Raw genomic sequence first — 16,746 nt, 5'->3', positions numbered from 1 at the left:
GAGAAATCCTGTCCCAAGAAACTGAAAGGAAAAAAAAAAGAGATGTGAATTCAAAGTGGGACACGAGCACATGTGATGAGTTTGGAATTGTATGACATATTTTGTTAGGTTCTTTTGGGGTGGGTTAATTTTTTTAAAGATTTATTTATTATATATACAGAAGAGGGCGCCAGATCTCATTACAAATGGTTGTGAGCCACCATGTGGTGCTGGGAATTGAACTCAGGACCTCTGGAAGAGCAGTTGGTGCTCTTAACCTCTAAGCCATCTCTCCAGTCCCTTGTTAGGTTCTTTTTTTTTTTCCCTGTTAGGTTCTTAATGAATATCAATTCAGCTGATACATGGATAGGCCAGTAACAAGTAGGAAAATAAAGGCGTATGTTCTCTACCCACACACTCAGTAAATGTTTTTGGAGGCCTGTGCCAGGCTCTGTAGTCTAGATCAGGACAGTAAGGACTGTATCCTCTTCCATAAGGGACCACATGGGGTGGTGGGGAAACCCATGGCACGCCCCTCAGTGAGCAGCTGCAGGAGGAGAGTTTGGGCCCCGGTGCCATGGATTTGTTTCTGGGTGCTCGCCAGGGGAGTGATGGACCTGAGCTCAGACTAAGTGGGAAGCAAGCAAAAGCAAAGGCTGCAGGGACAGGCCTGTGACCCAGCCAAGGCAGCAAGCACTGCATGACCTGAGCCCTGAAAATGTGGGACGGCTACAGTGGCTTGCTCTAGCTAGACATAAGAGGAGCCGCCCTTCGCAGGGCCTCGGCACAGTGGGTTTCTCTCGGCAAGGCAGTAGGACATCTTCTGACCAGCTTTGCCTCTTGGGCTTCGAGCTCTGTCTGGGGAACATGGTAGCACACAGCACATCCAGTCACACACAGGAAGGAGAGAGGGCAGGCCCTCAAGCAAACACGGCCAAGGAAAGCACTGCTGAGAAGTCGGTAGTGCCAGGCCGGGCGGGGGTGGTGCACACCTTTAATCCCAGCACTCAGGAGGCAGAGGCAGGGGGATCTCTGAGTTTGAGGCCAGCCTGGTCTACAGAGTGAGATCCAGGACAGGCACCAAAACTACACAGAGAAACCCTATCTCGAAAAACCAAAAAAAAAGAAAGAAAGAAAAGAAAAAGTAGGTCATGCCAAGTCTGCCTTCTGCCTCCCATCCAAACCCAACAGTTTTCTCTATTTCTTTACCCTGGCCTCCTTCCTTTTTTGTCTTTCTTTCTTGACAAGGTCTTGCTATGTAGCCCAGGCTGGCCTGGGACTTGGGAGCCTCCTCAATGCTGAGATTTAGGTGGATGTGGCCATATTTGACTCAGAGTATTTTCAGTGATTTCTCTTGTGTGCTTCCAGAACTTTTTGATACAGACACTATCAATTCAAATGTAAATTCTAACAATTCTCCTTTTTGCACAAAATGTAGCATGCTGAAACTCTCCCCATACATAATAGGTCATGTTGCGTGCATTCATTTGGCTGAAAAACATAGTGACACTATGCTTTGACTTTTGACTGTCCTTGTCCTTTCTGCCTCAGGTGGAACAAAATTGGGCCACGTTACAGGGAGGTGAAATGACCATCCAGACAACGCAAGCGTCAGAGGCCACTCAGGCGGTGGCATCACTGGCCGAAGCCGCGGTGGCAGCTTCTCAGGAGATGCAGCAGGGAGCAACTGTCACCATGGCACTCAACAGGTAGAGGGGTGGGGAGTGAATGGGATTGCAGGTCTGTCCTAACCATGGCACTCAGCAGCTGGAGGCAGGGGTGGGCAGTGAATGGGATTGCAGGTCTGTCCTAACCATGGCACTCAGCAGCTGGAGGCAGGGGTGGGCAGTGAATGGGATTGCAGGTCTGTCCTAACCATGGCACTCAGCAGCTGGAGGCAGGGGTGGGCAGTGAATGGGATTGCAGGTCTGTCCTAAGAGAGCCGCGTTCCTCCTCAGTCAGAGCTGACCGCTCTAAGACACTGTAGGCTGGGTTGTTTTGTTTTCTGCATCCTGGGAATGGAGCTCCTCCCAGGCCTTGTGCATGTTTAGCAAACTCAGTTACTGTGCTTTGGTTTCTAATCAGCCCTCATCAAGAAAAACTGAACCCTTCCTCTTTAGGGATATTTAGGAAGAGCACTGCAAGAAGAGAGAGGCCTTTTCCAAAATAGAATTGCATGTTCCCTTCTGGCCACTTCCCACTGATTTTTGACAGGAAAGATCATCCCTGTGTTATTCTCCATTCTTGACACAGTTTTATTTTCAGCATACCCAGGCATTCTCATCAGTCATTAAGAACAAGGACCTGAAAGTCCCTCTGCCCTGTCACTTGTTAGCTGGCAGCCCTTGAACTACTGTAGTTAACTCTGCGTGCCCAGGGTTTCTTTTCTCTAGACTGGGAGTAACACCTCTCTGCCTGCCTTGAGGGGGTGTTAAGACAGCTGGAGTCCCTGCGGGTGAGGTCCTTGGATCAGGGCCTGGCATGTGGTAGGGCTGCTGCTGATCATCCTGGGCAGGCTAGTTTCCCAGAGTCCTTGACCTCCACGGCAAGCCAGAACTCTTCTTACCAGGTGAGGCTGTGAGTCGAGAGGAGCGTGGCGGCGGCACACAGTCTGGCTCTCAAAGAAGTCTTGCTAACCACCTAACAGGTGATACTAGAATGTTCTTCGCTATTAAATTGTGGAGCTCTGACTGAACATTGTAGAAGTCCAGAGAGAGGAATTACCTTCCCTGGAATACAAAAATCAGCAGAAGTGTAGATTGGAGGGTTGTTTTTGTTGTTAAATAAACTGCTTTTAGAAGGGTAGGTCTAGATGGCTGGAGAACATTGATGCGTTTGTGTGCTGTATGAAGCTGTACGGTGTGTTGTTTGAGAAGAGGATTCCAAAGTCACATAGCTTTCTGGTTTGAAGCCCAGCTAAACCATTTGTTAGTCATTTTCCCCTAAGAACCTCAGCCCCTCGTCTTTGTTATTGTAGGATAATATTCACCAACTGTCTAAAGACCAGTGAGACCATATATATAAAGCTCTTAGAGGGATCCAGTTCATGTTAACACTTACAGAGTTCCATCTGTCTTCCTTTCTTCTTTCTTTCCCTTCCTTTTTCCTGCCTCTTCTCTGTCTATCCCTTTCCATCCCTCCTCCGTCTCTCCCCTCTCTTTCTTCCAGAGAGTCTTACTCTGTAGCCCAGGCTGGCCTTGATCACATGGTGTCCTCCTGCTTTAGCATCCTGAGTACTGAGGTTATACGTGTGAGTCACGGTGCTCATCTTATTGAAATATACTTCAAGAGGCTAGGGGCTTAGCTCCATGGAGAGTCCGGCATGGGTGAGGCCCTGGGTTCAAGACTGACTAGTCAGAATTATGATAGTGAGCATGACTATAAAAGCAGTCAAGGGGGCTGGAGAGATGGCTCAGAGGTTAAGAGCACCGACTGCTCTTCCAGAGGACCTGAGTTCAATTCCCAGCACCCACATGGTGGCTCACAACCATCTGTAATGAGATCTGGCGCACTCTTCCGTATACATAATAAATTAATAAATAAATATTTAAAAAAAAAAAAAAAGCAGTCAGGATGAGGCAACCCAGAATCCAGGTGTGCTTTGTTAAAGGCTTAGGAACTAGTCATTTGAAGGAAGCCATGGCAAAGATGTGCTTGGTCAGACTCCTCAGACCTTGGCCTCTCACACTCACCAAATGAGTTTATTTCTGTTTGACCTGGAGCTGACACTTCCCAGCCCGGTCATCTATGTACTGTTCAGAATCATGGAAGTCGTAACTGTTCTTTCTGTACATCTTGGCCCCCTTCCACTCCTTCCTTTCAGATACTCAGATGAATTTCCTGAAGGGCTTCGTCAGAGGGAGAGCCTCCCGCCTTCAGTGTGGTGTCCCTTACTGTTACTTTGGGTCTAACAAGGCAGACCAGCAAACCAGAGCGTTCCAGTCAGCACCTTGACTTTCAGTGACATGTGGTGTCCTGGGAACCTGCACATAGTGGAAAATCTGAGGCACATTCTGGCTCCTTTGCTGTGCGGATCAGCTTGTTTCTAAAGCAGTGAACATAATGGGATCCCCTGAGGGCTTGTTAACAACACTCAGGTGCAGCTGAGGTGGCTACAGTGTTTACTCCAGAAAGAGAGTGTGCTTCACTGGGGCTTGAAGGAGGAGCAAAGAGATGTTGAAATCTGTTTGCAATCAGGTAGTCCAGTGCTCAGTGAGTCCTGGGGTGATGTGTTGCAGCTTCTGGCAGAAGCCAAGCCTGGCAGCAAAGCAAGCTGTACCCCACGGTGATGGCTTTGTCAGGAGGGCTGGGTCTAAGACAACCCTTTACTGAATGAGTCTCTATGCATGAGGCGCAATGGAATCCTTTATCCCTACAAAATTCATTGTTGGAAGTCCTCCTGCTGAAAACTACACAGAGAACGCTGGTCTTTGTTCCTATGGCAACAAAGTGATTTCATAATCTGTCGCCAGCCTCGGTTTCAGGTGCAGATGGAACAAGCATGATTCTCTAATAACCACCTGCACCTCTGCTGCGCTGTAAACAGCAGATGTGAGTGCAGGGTGAGAAAGGAGAAGCAGCTGTGGAGAAAGGCAGAGAGGGGCCTAAGAAGGCAAGAGGTTCCTTCATCCACTGGAGGGGAAGGGGTCAGGACAGCTGCAGGACAGACCTGTTTTTCAACTATGCTGTTAAAAGAATTTTTATAGCAAGTCAGAACAGGACCAGGGCTACACAACCTTAGCCCACCCTAGCTCCATAACAACCCAAAGGGCTGTGGGAAAGTTACCAGTATTCAAATAAAGAATAAACCAGCACTTTTAGGAAGGAGCTGGGAAGGGAATCATGGTGAACAAATAAAGAATAGAGCATCTCTCTCACACACACACACACACACACACACACACACACACACCCCAACAAACAAAAAACTAGCTCTCCAACCTAGACAAGCAGCAGGGAAGGGAAGTGATGCCATCATTTCTGATGATGGATGGCTGCTGCTTCCCTTCACTAGCTAAGCTCTTGGGTCCTCACGGTCCCTCTAAGCGGACTGCCCTGCAAAGAGACTGCTCAAGTCCCCCGTGCAGTCCCGCATAGAGCTGCGTGGTGGGTTGTGGACGGGGCCTGTACTCACCTTAGGAAGAGCCTGCCGCGTCCTCGGCCTGTGTTGTCAGGGTGGGATTTGTGTCTGCTGGGCTCGGTGCCTCCACCTGGCATGGTGTGGAGACTGGAGCTTGGGTTGCTTCTTTTCAGGGAACTTAGAATATGTCCTTCTTTAACTGTGGAGACTGCTTTAAAAAGAAGTAAGATAGCGGGGTATTTTATAAATGTGCGCGTGTCCTGATGCCAGCACTCCGGAGGCAGCCGCAGGAGACAGGCTAGCAGTTCCAGGTCAGCCGCCAGGGCTCCTTAGTCAAGCCCTGTCTCAGACAAACAGCAGCAACACAAAGAAAACAAGGGACAGGTAGAAGGAAGGGGAAAAAGTAAACCATATTTTGAAATAAGGCTCACTCTTTATTTTTAACTAATACACAAGTATACTTATTTAGGGAGTACATGATGTTTCAGTACATTCTTATACTCTTCAAGCTGAAAATATTAGAGACGTTTTTAAAATATAATGTTGTGTTAGTATTTAGATTGGCATTGGTCTAATAAGATGGGATGGATAATGTAAATCAGAATGTCCTTACCTACAGTAGGTAAGGACTGTGCTCTTTTCTGTATATTAAAATTGGATATGTACAAATAAAAGGTTGGGGGCCAGGCGGTGGTGGCGCACGCCTTTAATCCCAACACTCAGGAGGCAGAGTCAGGAGGATCTCCGTGAGTTCGAGGCCCACCTGGTCTACAGAACAAGTTCCAGGGCAGGCTCCAAAGCTACACAGAGAAACCCTGTGTATGAGGGTGGTGGTGGTGATGGGGTGGGGTCTTGGAGATAGCTTAGTTAGTAAGATATTTTTTCTTGTTGTTGGGGGGGGGGGCACACAGACCTGAGTTTGGTCCCCATACCCCAGCCACAGAGTATGAGGCCTTGCTGGCCAGCCAGCCTAACCTCATGGGTGAACTCCATGCCACTGAGAGACCCTGCCTCAAAAAACAAGGTGGACCTCCGGCCAACACACACACTGATGGGAACCATTCTTTTGTAGTTCTGGTTTGAAAATGAATTTTGAGTAAAATTTACAAAGTGGTAGCTTAGGAACATTTTAATCCCTGTATACATTTAAGCAATTAAAAAAATTAAGTTTTATTTTGTGTGTATAAGTATTTTGCCTGCATGTGTGTATGTATGCCACATGCATGCTGGTCCCATTAGAAGTCAGAAGAGAGTTTCAGATCCCCTGGAACTGGACCGAGAGGTAGTTACAAGCTACCACATGGGTGCTGGGAATCAAACCTGAGTCCTCCACTAGAGCAGCTGGTGCTCTAAACTCCTGAGCCATCCCTCCAGTTCCTAAGTTAATGATTTCCCCTCAACATTGAGAATTGAACCTATGACCTCACACTTGCTGGGCACATGCATATCTCCTCAGTACTTTTTTTTTAAGTTTTAATTTTGTGATGAGGTGTCACAAAGATGCCAGGACTGGCCTTGAACTTACTCTGTAATCTATAATTTGGGTATTCCTGGTCAGCCTGCTGGATAACTGGGATTATAGACCCCAGGTGTGACTTCCCTTACTCCAACTACCCCAGGACAAGATCTTACAAGATAGCGCTGGCTAGCTTTGAGCTTGTGGCATTCCCCCTGCCTCAGCCTCCCAAATGACGAGATTAAAGGCAGGGTCCACTTACAGCTGTCTGGATGTAATGTTTCCACCAGTGTCTGTGTTGTTATACAGGCCCTTTATTCTATCTGTGAAGTCATAATTTTTCTATATCAAACCCAGGCTACAGCCGTCCCTTCTGAGGAGTGGCCTAGTGTGCCTCGGCTTTGGTCTCCAGCCCTGCAAAAACAACAGAGCTTCAGGATGATTTTGCTTATTTATTTAATGTGTGTTAGATGGTATTTCTGAGAGCTTAGATTTTGCAAGGTTCCCATATGTATTTTATATCAGGAAAAATAATGAAAACACCTTAAAAGTAAGGCCAATTAGTTCAGAGGGGAGACTCTTCTGTTAAATAAGACTTTTCTGTCTGTTGGGTCTGTCTTTCTTCCCTAGGCAGTTACTGTACCATCGCCTTCCCTGTTGAGTTTCTTAGATAAAAAGGGTATTTAACGGGGTGTGCATTGCTTTGCCCTCCTCGGTGACATGTCTACACCAGTCAGTCCTATTCCCTCAGCAGTCCCCACTGGAGCCTGGGATTGCAAGAAAACTGCTTTATTGGTGCAAAGCCTGCAGCGTCAGAGCAGAACTGCATCTGTTAGCTTCTTTGAAGATGGAACCTTTGCCCACCTCTGCTAAGCTAAATGCACTACCTTCTCTACTGTGTGCTCGCTCAGGCATTTTATTTGTTGCATCTGTATATGTACGTTTGCATGAACCACAGTACACACATGGAGATCAGAGACCGGTTTGTAGGAGTTGGTTCTCTGCTTTCACCATTGGGTTCTGGGGGTCAAACTTGGGGGACAAATGCTTTTGCCTATTGCGCCATCTTGCTGGCCAGTGTCCATGTATTTAAAACTTTTAGTGTGTGTGTGGTGTACGTACACGTTTCTCTGGGACTGCGGTTACCTGTGTGCACATAGAGGCTAGAGGAGAGTGTTGGATGTCCTGCTCTATCACTCTGAGACAGGGAGGGTCTGTCACTGAATTTGGTGCCCCATTGACGCTGCTGTCTGCCTCAACTGACTGGGTTACAAGACACCAGCCATGCCAGCATTTTCATAATGGGTGCTGGGTTCAAATGCAGGTCCTTGCGCTTACACAGCAAACTTCCTTACCCACTCAGACCCCAGTGCTCAATTTTGATAACTCCCTCAGGGACCCCAAATTGTCAGCTAATAATCTCCATCTTTACAGAAGGGATTCTGAAATTTCTGTGGGCTATTTTGTTTTTAAAAACCACTGAAATTTAGGTGACAAATTTTAGTCTTAACATCTTTCTTACTGGCACATTAACAAAATAATAGTATATCTTATAATGTATAACATTGCATAGTCAAGAAAAATGGATGGTTCTTTATATAGTAAAAGCAGATAGGAAAGGAAAATAAGGGGGAAAAGAATGGGACCCAAACGGCTATAACCATGTGCTCCCTTTAATCCGATGTCTTAGCTCTATGCAGTGTTGGCTTTGTAGGCAAGGGAGTTTATGACTTCCTTGAACTTGAGAGGCAGGAACTTTGGTCTTTTGGTAATGATTTTAAATACTAAGACTCCATTTTTAGTGCTGTCTGCATGTAAGTGAAGCAAAAGGAAGAGCTGAATTTTCCAAGTTAGTAGTCAGCCATTGCTTTTATTTGAAAAGTGTGGCATATAAACTATGTTGTTATTATTTAATATTGATCAGATAGCAAGTCCGGGTTGCTGACTCCTCAGATTATCTATCATCCATCTTTGGCGTAAAAGGACAGTTTCTTATGTTTCCATCAAGAGAAAAAGCAGCCCTTTGATTGACAACCCAAATGGGTTTGTGTGACTGGATGAGAGCTTCCACTTTGGTCTGCAGGCTCTCTGTTGGTATCCATCAGGAAGACTGACATGACCACTTCTATCCTCGTTTTAAAGAGAATTTCACAGTAGCTTTAGAAATCTGTCATTGAAAAATACTCTTGGCTCTTACCCATTCAGCCCTGGTGTCTAGCATGCGAGCCCAGGGAGCCTGGGAAGGATAGTGGTGTGCCTTCACTCATCTTGCATATCCCCCTGTCCTGTCCCTGTACCCACAGTGAAGCTGCTGCCCATGCTGTCGCCACACTGGCTGAAGCCACCTTACAAGGCGGGGGACAGATAGTCCTGTCTGGGGAAACCGCAGCAGCCGTCGGAGCACTTACTGGAGTCCAAGATGCTAATGGTAAGAGGTCATGAATATTTTATTGAACTTATTCCCTGTTTCCACTTAAATCTTCCTGATAGAGCTAGCAACAAACTCTCTAGGAAGAGGCTGAGCTTGGTTTGAGTTTTCTTCATAGGTTGGCAATTGATGCCTAGGAAAATCTAGGGGCCTCTGATTCCACTCATTGATAGGATCCTTAAAGAAAATGCCTCTATAATGGCTACCTAATTGGACTAGTTTTTAAAAATTAGCTGTTTTGCTAAATGAGACTTGCTGAGACAGACTTTAGAATTGCTGTGGGGTGTCCTGCCGGGTAGGGTGGATCTTTGATCTTTACTGCAGCAGGGACTCGCATGGGCGGGGGTGCTGACTCCATCCAGAAAGGCACCCCATGTCATCTGTCCCAGGTTATACAGCAGGCTGTGATGAAGGCACTTTTCTGGTTGGTCCTGTGGGTCCTGCTTCTTGTTGTGTATGTGGCCTTACCAAGGACATCTGGATTTAGTAACATGCCACCACCCTGCCCTTCTTTCCCAGCTCTTTGACCTCCTGGACACTGGTGACTATCCCAAATAAGCAAAAGGGATAAGGTTCACAGAATAATGGTGGCAAAAGCTTACAGCTCTAGCCCAGCTCTTGGATCCACTTGAGCAGGCTCTGGGAGTCAGTGGCCAAGACCTGGGCTCCCCAGGGAAGTGCCTCAGAAGTCTGAGTCAAAGAGGAGGACCAGCTTTATCTGTGAGACTGTGTATGATTGTTTCTTTAATTAAGCAGGACAAATCCTGTATCTATGGTATGGAGACATTGTCATTTAAAAGTCCTGGCAAGAACTTTTAGATAGATAACATCTTTTTATTTAGGCAGAAAGTTCCTTAGTGGCATCAAATGCCTGAAAGAGAAATTTCAGCTGGGCATAGTGGCGCTCTCTTTGAATCCCAGCGCTGGGGAGGCAGAGGCGAGCAGATTTCTGTGAGTTCAAGGACAGTCAGAGCTATGGAGTGAGACGCTGGGGGGGGGGGGGGTCCTAGCACTGTTTGTTTTCATGGTCAGCCCATGAGCCCAGTGCCCTGCTGGTGGGGGAAGTCTGCGGAAGACAGTGCTGCGTCCTCCTTTGCAGGGGAAGAGGACATTCTGCTCTCCTGGGGAGAGGAATGTAGGGAGGACAGAGCAGTAGCACTCACTCCTGAGAGTCACTTTCCCAAATGACGGCTGCAACCCCAGGCTGTTTTCTCTGAGGCTGGGGGCCTCCTTCCACTAACCTGAATGGAGGGGTTGGTTTTAGCCAGATTTGCAGGACAAAGGCCATCTCACACCTGTGTATTCAGGACGCAGTGGATCTCGTGGGGGCAGGGGAGATTAAGGTAAAGCTCCCTTGGTGGCTAGGACCTACCTGTTTACCTTTTCTCTTCCTCACATGAGTCCTCATCTACTCAGAGGGGAAGGGAGGCTATCTAGCCACACAGCATTGTCCTGAAGTACAAGAGCTGTCTGTCACTGGGTGAGGCTGCTGAAGTGCATAGACTTGATATATCTGGGAGAGAACTGACTGCTTTAGGGTCCCAGCTCCTCCCACCTCACCTTTTCAGGACAGACTTATAAAGAAGTCTAAGCATGCTCTGCTCTTGGGAATCCAAACAACGAATATAATAAGGGAGATGATCCAGATTGTTCTGACATTTCCTCTGTGTTCACTCTCACCTAGAGTGCTATATGGTTTACTCTGGATTAGAATTGGGTGCCCCCTTATCCAACTAATGGTAGCTGGCCAGACCAGCAAGGGCTGTCTGCATTCTTCCTGAGTGTGTCCTTGTGGTCCTTGTCACTTGTGTATTGTTAAACTGAAAGCATCTGCCAGTAAGCCAACACGATGTCTGTTTTAAAATCAGGAAGAGTTTATTATTATTATCAGGAAGGTTAATGACGACAGAATAGAGTCCTGCTTGTAAGACTAGAACTGACTTGAAAATGGACACTGCTTGGGGAGGACATCACAGATTCCAGAAAAGTCTAAAGAGCAATCCAAATAAAAGCTGGTTCTTCTTAGAGCGATTTGGATACGGCATAAAGCCTGAAGAGCAGTTTGTGGGGCAGAACTAGCAGGAATGGAGGATGATGGCCACAGAATTTGATGGAGTCAAGTAACCACTAGGTGGTAGGATAAAGTACTGAGAACATATACTGGTATCTTCTAAGACCGTGTTGAAGATCACGACCTATGCACAGCAGAGATAAAGTTCTGGGTCATCAAGACAGACCTGGTAAATGCACTCTCTATCCATATGCCCTGCAGCCATATCCTTTTTTTCTGGGCATCACCTCCATTCCAACACGACAAGAAGTCGGAGCCCTGGTGTTGATTGATTCTGTTGTGTTCTAAGAGGCTGTGCCATTAGCCTGCTCATTTCCCTTCCCTCTCCGTCCTCTTCTCTGCTAGGCCCCGGATCCCCTGTGCTCCCAGGACTCATGGCCTCCAGGACCAGCGGACCCAGGCCCTCCTGGGCGGGAGGTGTTTATAGACCTTTCCTCCTCCTTCCTATTCTACAGCAGAAATAAGGGAGGAATGCTGTTGGCTCCTGGCCACCTCAGCAGCCCCTGCTTTTATGTCATAAATATTACCACAGATTCATATGGCTATCTTTCCTTCCTAAACACAAGATGAGGCCAAGCAGAACAGATGACTGGAGGTGCTAGGTACCCTTGCTTCTTCCTAGAGCTGACGAACGTCTCAACGTTTTCTAAATTAGCTGACCTCACTCTTCCTAGTGATGCAGAAGGAAAAAGAAAGATGGAGTTTGTTGTGTCCTTTGGTTTGGTTTGTTTGTTTGTTTTGGGAAGTGTTTCGATATTTTTGGTTTTGCCTTGATTATAAAATTATTGATAATTCCACCCAATAGAATGTTGATGTTTGAAGTTTGTTTTTTAAATCTGGCCTTTTCTTTATGTTTCTCAAAAAAATGTTTTCAAGCTAAATAGGATTGTATTGTCAGTATTATTTTGTAACTCATTTTAAAGTATCTTAACCATTTTCATGTCATTAAATCATCTTTCAGAAGGTCATTTTATTATGCTTGATAATATTTCATCATAATGTCCATAATTAGTAAGCCTCCTATTATTGATAATTTAGCTTATTAATAGTCTTTTTTTACAATGAAATAGTAGTTTATCTTTTTACAAAATTCTACACACTGTTAGTTAGTTAGTTAGCTAGTCAGCTAGCTAGTTAGTTAGTTGGTGTTACATCGCCCATGCTTGCTTATTCTCCCACCCTGGGGTTGACCACCTGCTCCTGTGCCTTGCACTGAATATTAGCATAATTATAGTTTTTTCCTACTTTAGGACAGGTAATGAGTTTTGTCTTATTTAAATTGCTTTTTTATATTAGTAATAGATGTTGCCTTTTTCTCATCATTTTTGTATTTGAGATGGGCTTATTATGTAGTCCAGGCTGGCCTCAAACTCAGAGGTGGCTCTCTCACATCATCGCCTGAACTGCTGGGATTACAGGCACGAGTAAAGCCCTACATGTTTTATCTACACTGGTGCATTTGTATATTTCATGTCCTTTAAACATGTGTGGATGTTTTGTCTGTGTCCTAATAACGTTCTCTGTCAAATGTGTGCATACGTATGTTGTCAAAATTCTCGAGAGTCAGCTTTACGTTGGCTTTGAAGTTCACCTGGAGAAAGGAGTCTTTACTTCTGCTTGATTCCTGCGGACCTCTTAGCATCACCACTGCCTGTGTTGTCCTGGCTAAGACCTCGGCTCTCAGTCCTCCCTCACGCCTGAGGAAGGGCAGTGGGCTGGAGGACTGTTCACATCAAGGCTGCCAGCCTTTGGCAAGGCCTTCACAGTTCATTTACAGCAGGCAGCTGCCCTTGCTCACCTTGGCCCACAGAGCCTGCTTTCCATAGCTGGCCCTGGCAGCGACCCCCTGCTTCGGCTCTCCCTGAAGGCTCTCCACAGTGCTGCTGTACTACAAACCTGTGTCCCTTACTGCTGTCTTCTCACTTAGCACGGCCTCACATCTTCTCATTCCTGGTTTTCACTGACCTCTTTACTCTTGTTTGTTTTGTTTTAAGACAGGGTCTCTCTACAGAGCCCTGGCTAACCTGGAACTCACCATGTAGACCAGGCTGGCCTCAAACTCACAGAGATTAAGGCATGTACCACCATGCCCTGTGTCCTCCTTACTTCTAAAATCCCCACTTTAGCTTGATCTCAACTGTATTAAAATGCCTCTCCAAGGTTTGATCTTTAGGGCTTGAGAATATGGGTTCAGTGGTAGAGAGATTGCTTGACATGTACAGGACCTAGGACTGGAAGGGAAGGAGAGAAAAGAAAAACTCGTCATTTTTCTTAACAAGCTTGAGGTTCTGAGAAAGGAGCAGGACTCTGGGGTGACGTTCTCACAGGAGAAAATGAAAAGTGCATTCCAGTTCAAGTGATACAAGAAGGCTCTATGGCCTGCCTGTAAGCAAATGAGTCCAGCTGAAGGCAAAAGAGCGTGTGCATGTCTTAACTTCCTGTTAAAACCTCCTTGGTGTGTATTATAAGAGCATTAGTGCACCTTTGATGTGAGGTCTGTAAACTGTTTCTTTCTGGGATCCATAGCTCTAATCACATGGTAACTAGATCTCTTTCTCTTAGGTACATGCACACACAGATTGAGATTAAGAACCTCTGTTACAGAAGGTGATAATGGGGGGCGGGGTGGGGCAGGGGCGCTAAGGGTGCAGTTCTGTAGTAGAGCGAGCTTATGCTTTGCTTGTGCCGGGCTGTGGTTCCTCAGTGAGTGGGAGGAGTGCCACCGAGGGCTGTTGAACTGGGAGGATCTGGTGTGGTCGAGGGTGGTGGGTGGGCCTGTGAGCTAAGTGCAGACGCCGCATCACTAAGATGATGGTAGGCCACAGCTTAACCTCCCTAAGCCGTAGCTGCACAGTTGCGATCTTGGTTGGTCTTCGTGCATATGGCGGTCAACACTGAACAGATGATGCCATTTAGGGCTTAACATAGTGCAGGGTACGTAATACATTGTAAGTGGGACGGTATCTCCATGTTTTACATAGTAGGTCAAGCTGTACAGAGTTCACAGTACTCGTCAGTGCAGGTCATGCCTTTCCATCTTTAAGACAGATGCTCACGTAAGACGACTGGAGATGGTCAGTCCTCTCGGTGTCCTAGATGGAGGGCAGTACAATACAAGGCAAGGGGCCATTACTTTGGGTTCTGTCACTGTCGTAGTAAGGCTGCTATTCTCCAGGACAGAGTTTACAATAATGAGGATACCCTTCGCCCTCCTCAAGTGGCACTGTCCCTCTGCAGATCTCAGTGACTTCATCCTTCTGGAAGGGTGATTTTTCATTTTTTTGTCACTGTCACCATCATCCACTATTCTTACCATGTCCTTGGTTCTCTAGCTCTTTAAGAAACAAAACACAAGTCCTTATTCTGATAACCCATAAAACTCTCATTCTCCCTCCTGTGCTGCCCATTGCTGTGGTGACATGCGCACAAAAGCCAGCGGCGATGGAAGTGTGCTAACAGGAAATGCGTCGTCGGTCACTGTGTCAGGAGGTTGCTGGTGTGCTGTTCCTGTGCACTAACTGCTTTCAGACTTGGTGTTGAGAGTTAATAAAGAAATTTCAGTGGAACACATTTGGGACTAGCGAGGTGGCTCAGGGGTAAAAGCACTTCCTGTGCCATCCCGATGACCTGAGTCCCATCCCCTGACCCCTGTGGAAGAAATAGTGGGCACCCTAAGTTGTCCTCTGGCATTCATGTGTGCACATAATAAAAAATTCAGTTTAGCCTGACACGGTGGCACACACCTTTAATCCCAGCACTCAGGACGCAAAGGCAGAGAATCTGTGAGGTGGAGGCCAGCCTAGCTCTTCTATCTCAAAGAAAAAAGGTAATTATATTTTATATGATACCCTTTGTACCTTAGCCAAACATGACAAACGCAGTGCCACCAGGGCTTAAAGCAGTCCCTGAGCAACTGTTTCTTGCTTGTGTTTTAAGCCTAGTATTTACAAGCTACAGCCGTCCCTTCAAGGCCCCCACTGTGGTTGCTGTGGGCTTCTAGAAGGCAAATGGCCTCTTCTCCACTGACTCTGTGGTGTCTAGAAAAAAATGAAGGCATTAGGATGGATGGTCAGTCAGACCAGAGACACTGCCTGTTCTGCAAGAGAAAGCCAGTGTAGATTGATTCCTAATGCAGCCACTTGTACTGTGGAATCCAGGCCACCCGTCCATATGACAGAGATCTCTTTACAAGAGAGAAGCGCTGTACCTGAACAGACCTGAGGATGAGCCCTCAGCTGGTTGCTGCTCTGGGAACCCAGTCATGTGGCGCAGCAGCGGAGCACAGTGATGCTGTGTGTCCTCCACAGCCTGCCGGGAAGGAGTCAGCTCACTCTTCTGAGATGAAGAGGAGGCGTGCTGGCAGGCCTCCTGCTGTGGACCAACCACTGTGTTTCCCTTGACCTTTGGCTGCCGCCAAGCACTGAGCATAACTGTTTAGAAGCTTCATGTTTCTTTTCTCACTGCCACCACTGTGGTCTGTCTCGCAGGTGACCAAGTACTACTGTCGCTAGCAAGGGGCTGGGCCAGGGCTCACCAGTCCTGTGCAGAGGCGGCCAAATCTCAGATTTGCTGTGGTCAGGAGCTGCTAAGTGGAGACAGAACTCCAGCCTGCCTTTCCACTGCCTAGTGTGCCTTAACCCTTCACTTCCTCTTGGCAGCCTCCCCATCCTGGGAAGGAAGGAAGGAAGGTAGAAAACAAATGAAATCGTGGTCTTCGTTACTCATCCTATTAAACTGCCATTGTCAGGAATCTTAGTCTGAGAAGTAAGAGTCCAGTAAACCTTAGCAGAGGCAAATAAGTACATAATAGGAGAACTAACACCTAAAACTGCTCTGACCCAGTCAGGAGCAGCAGCGTGTGCCTACATTCCCAGCTACTGCAGAGTCGGAGGGGGGGTAGGTCGGGGGTCACATGAGCCCAGGAATTTGGGGCCAGCTTGAGCAGCATAGCAAGTGTCTTTTCTGGTTTTTTTGAGATAGGGTTTCACTGTGTAGCCCTGGCTGTCCTGGAACTCACTCTGTAGACCAGGCTGGCCTCAAACTCACAGAGCTCTGCTGACTCTGCCTCCTGAATGCTGGGATCAAAGGAATGCACCACCACCACCCGGTGATAGCACAGTTTTTAAAGTTACTTGCCAGGTGATGTGTAGCTTTGCACCTTTCCTGGAACTCGCTTTGGAGACCAGGCTGGCCTCGAACTCACAGAGATCCACCTGCCTCTGCCTCCCAAGTGCTGGGATTAAAGGCACCACCACTCCCCGGCAAAACCTTGTCTTGAAAAAAAAAGTGAAAACTATGCTATCCAATGTGGTTGCAATTTTTATGTGTGGCCATTTACATCAAAGTAAATGATAACTAAAAATTAAGACATTTACTCAGTTACAGTGATGATCATATTTGAAGTGGTAAACAGTCACTTGTGGCTGAGATACTGAATTTTTATCATAATTTATTCATAATTAAATTCAATAAGAACATGTACCTGGTGGCCACTAGAGTAGACTGCCCCTCTGTTATAAATGACTGTCACTGGAGAAGCTTTCTCTTGGATAACGTGTTGCCAGCCATGGCAAAAATGCCACGATCTCCTAGCAGGGAGAGGAGATTGTCCCTTCCACACAGGGGAGGACCATACAAACCTCGTGAGCTGTGTTTCCCGGTGACCTTCCCAGCTCATAGACATTATGGCTTTGCTGTTTGTTTGTTTGTTTGTTTGTTTGTTTGTTTGTTTG

The 16,746-nt window shown here is 46.8% G+C and overlaps 1 protein-coding gene across 11 annotated transcripts in view; it reads left to right on the top strand.

The window, feature by feature from the left end:
- Positions 1-16,746, top strand: part of Nrf1 (nuclear respiratory factor 1) — a 111,579-nt gene that overhangs the window by 79,184 nt on the left and 15,649 nt on the right. For 8 of the 11 annotated variants that reach the window (XM_076566575.1, XM_076566574.1, XM_076566572.1 and 5 more), the window contains 2 exons: positions 1,531-1,688; positions 8,819-8,943. In XM_076566575.1, coding sequence (XP_076422690.1) covers positions 1,531-1,688; positions 8,819-8,943 — 283 coding nt within the window. Of the gene's footprint in view, positions 1-1,530; positions 1,689-8,818; positions 8,944-11,359; positions 11,983-16,746 lie in introns of those variants that run through there. The other 3 variants (XM_076566577.1, XM_076566576.1, XM_076566578.1) reach the window with 1 other exon arrangement.

This window comes from Peromyscus maniculatus, chromosome 3, assembly GCF_049852395.1.
Source record: "Peromyscus maniculatus bairdii isolate BWxNUB_F1_BW_parent chromosome 3, HU_Pman_BW_mat_3.1, whole genome shotgun sequence".
Classification (NCBI taxonomy): Eukaryota; Metazoa; Chordata; class Mammalia; order Rodentia; family Cricetidae; genus Peromyscus; species Peromyscus maniculatus.
The sequence above is the reverse complement of the archived record's forward strand: the minus strand, read 5'-3'. Positions and strand labels throughout refer to the sequence as shown.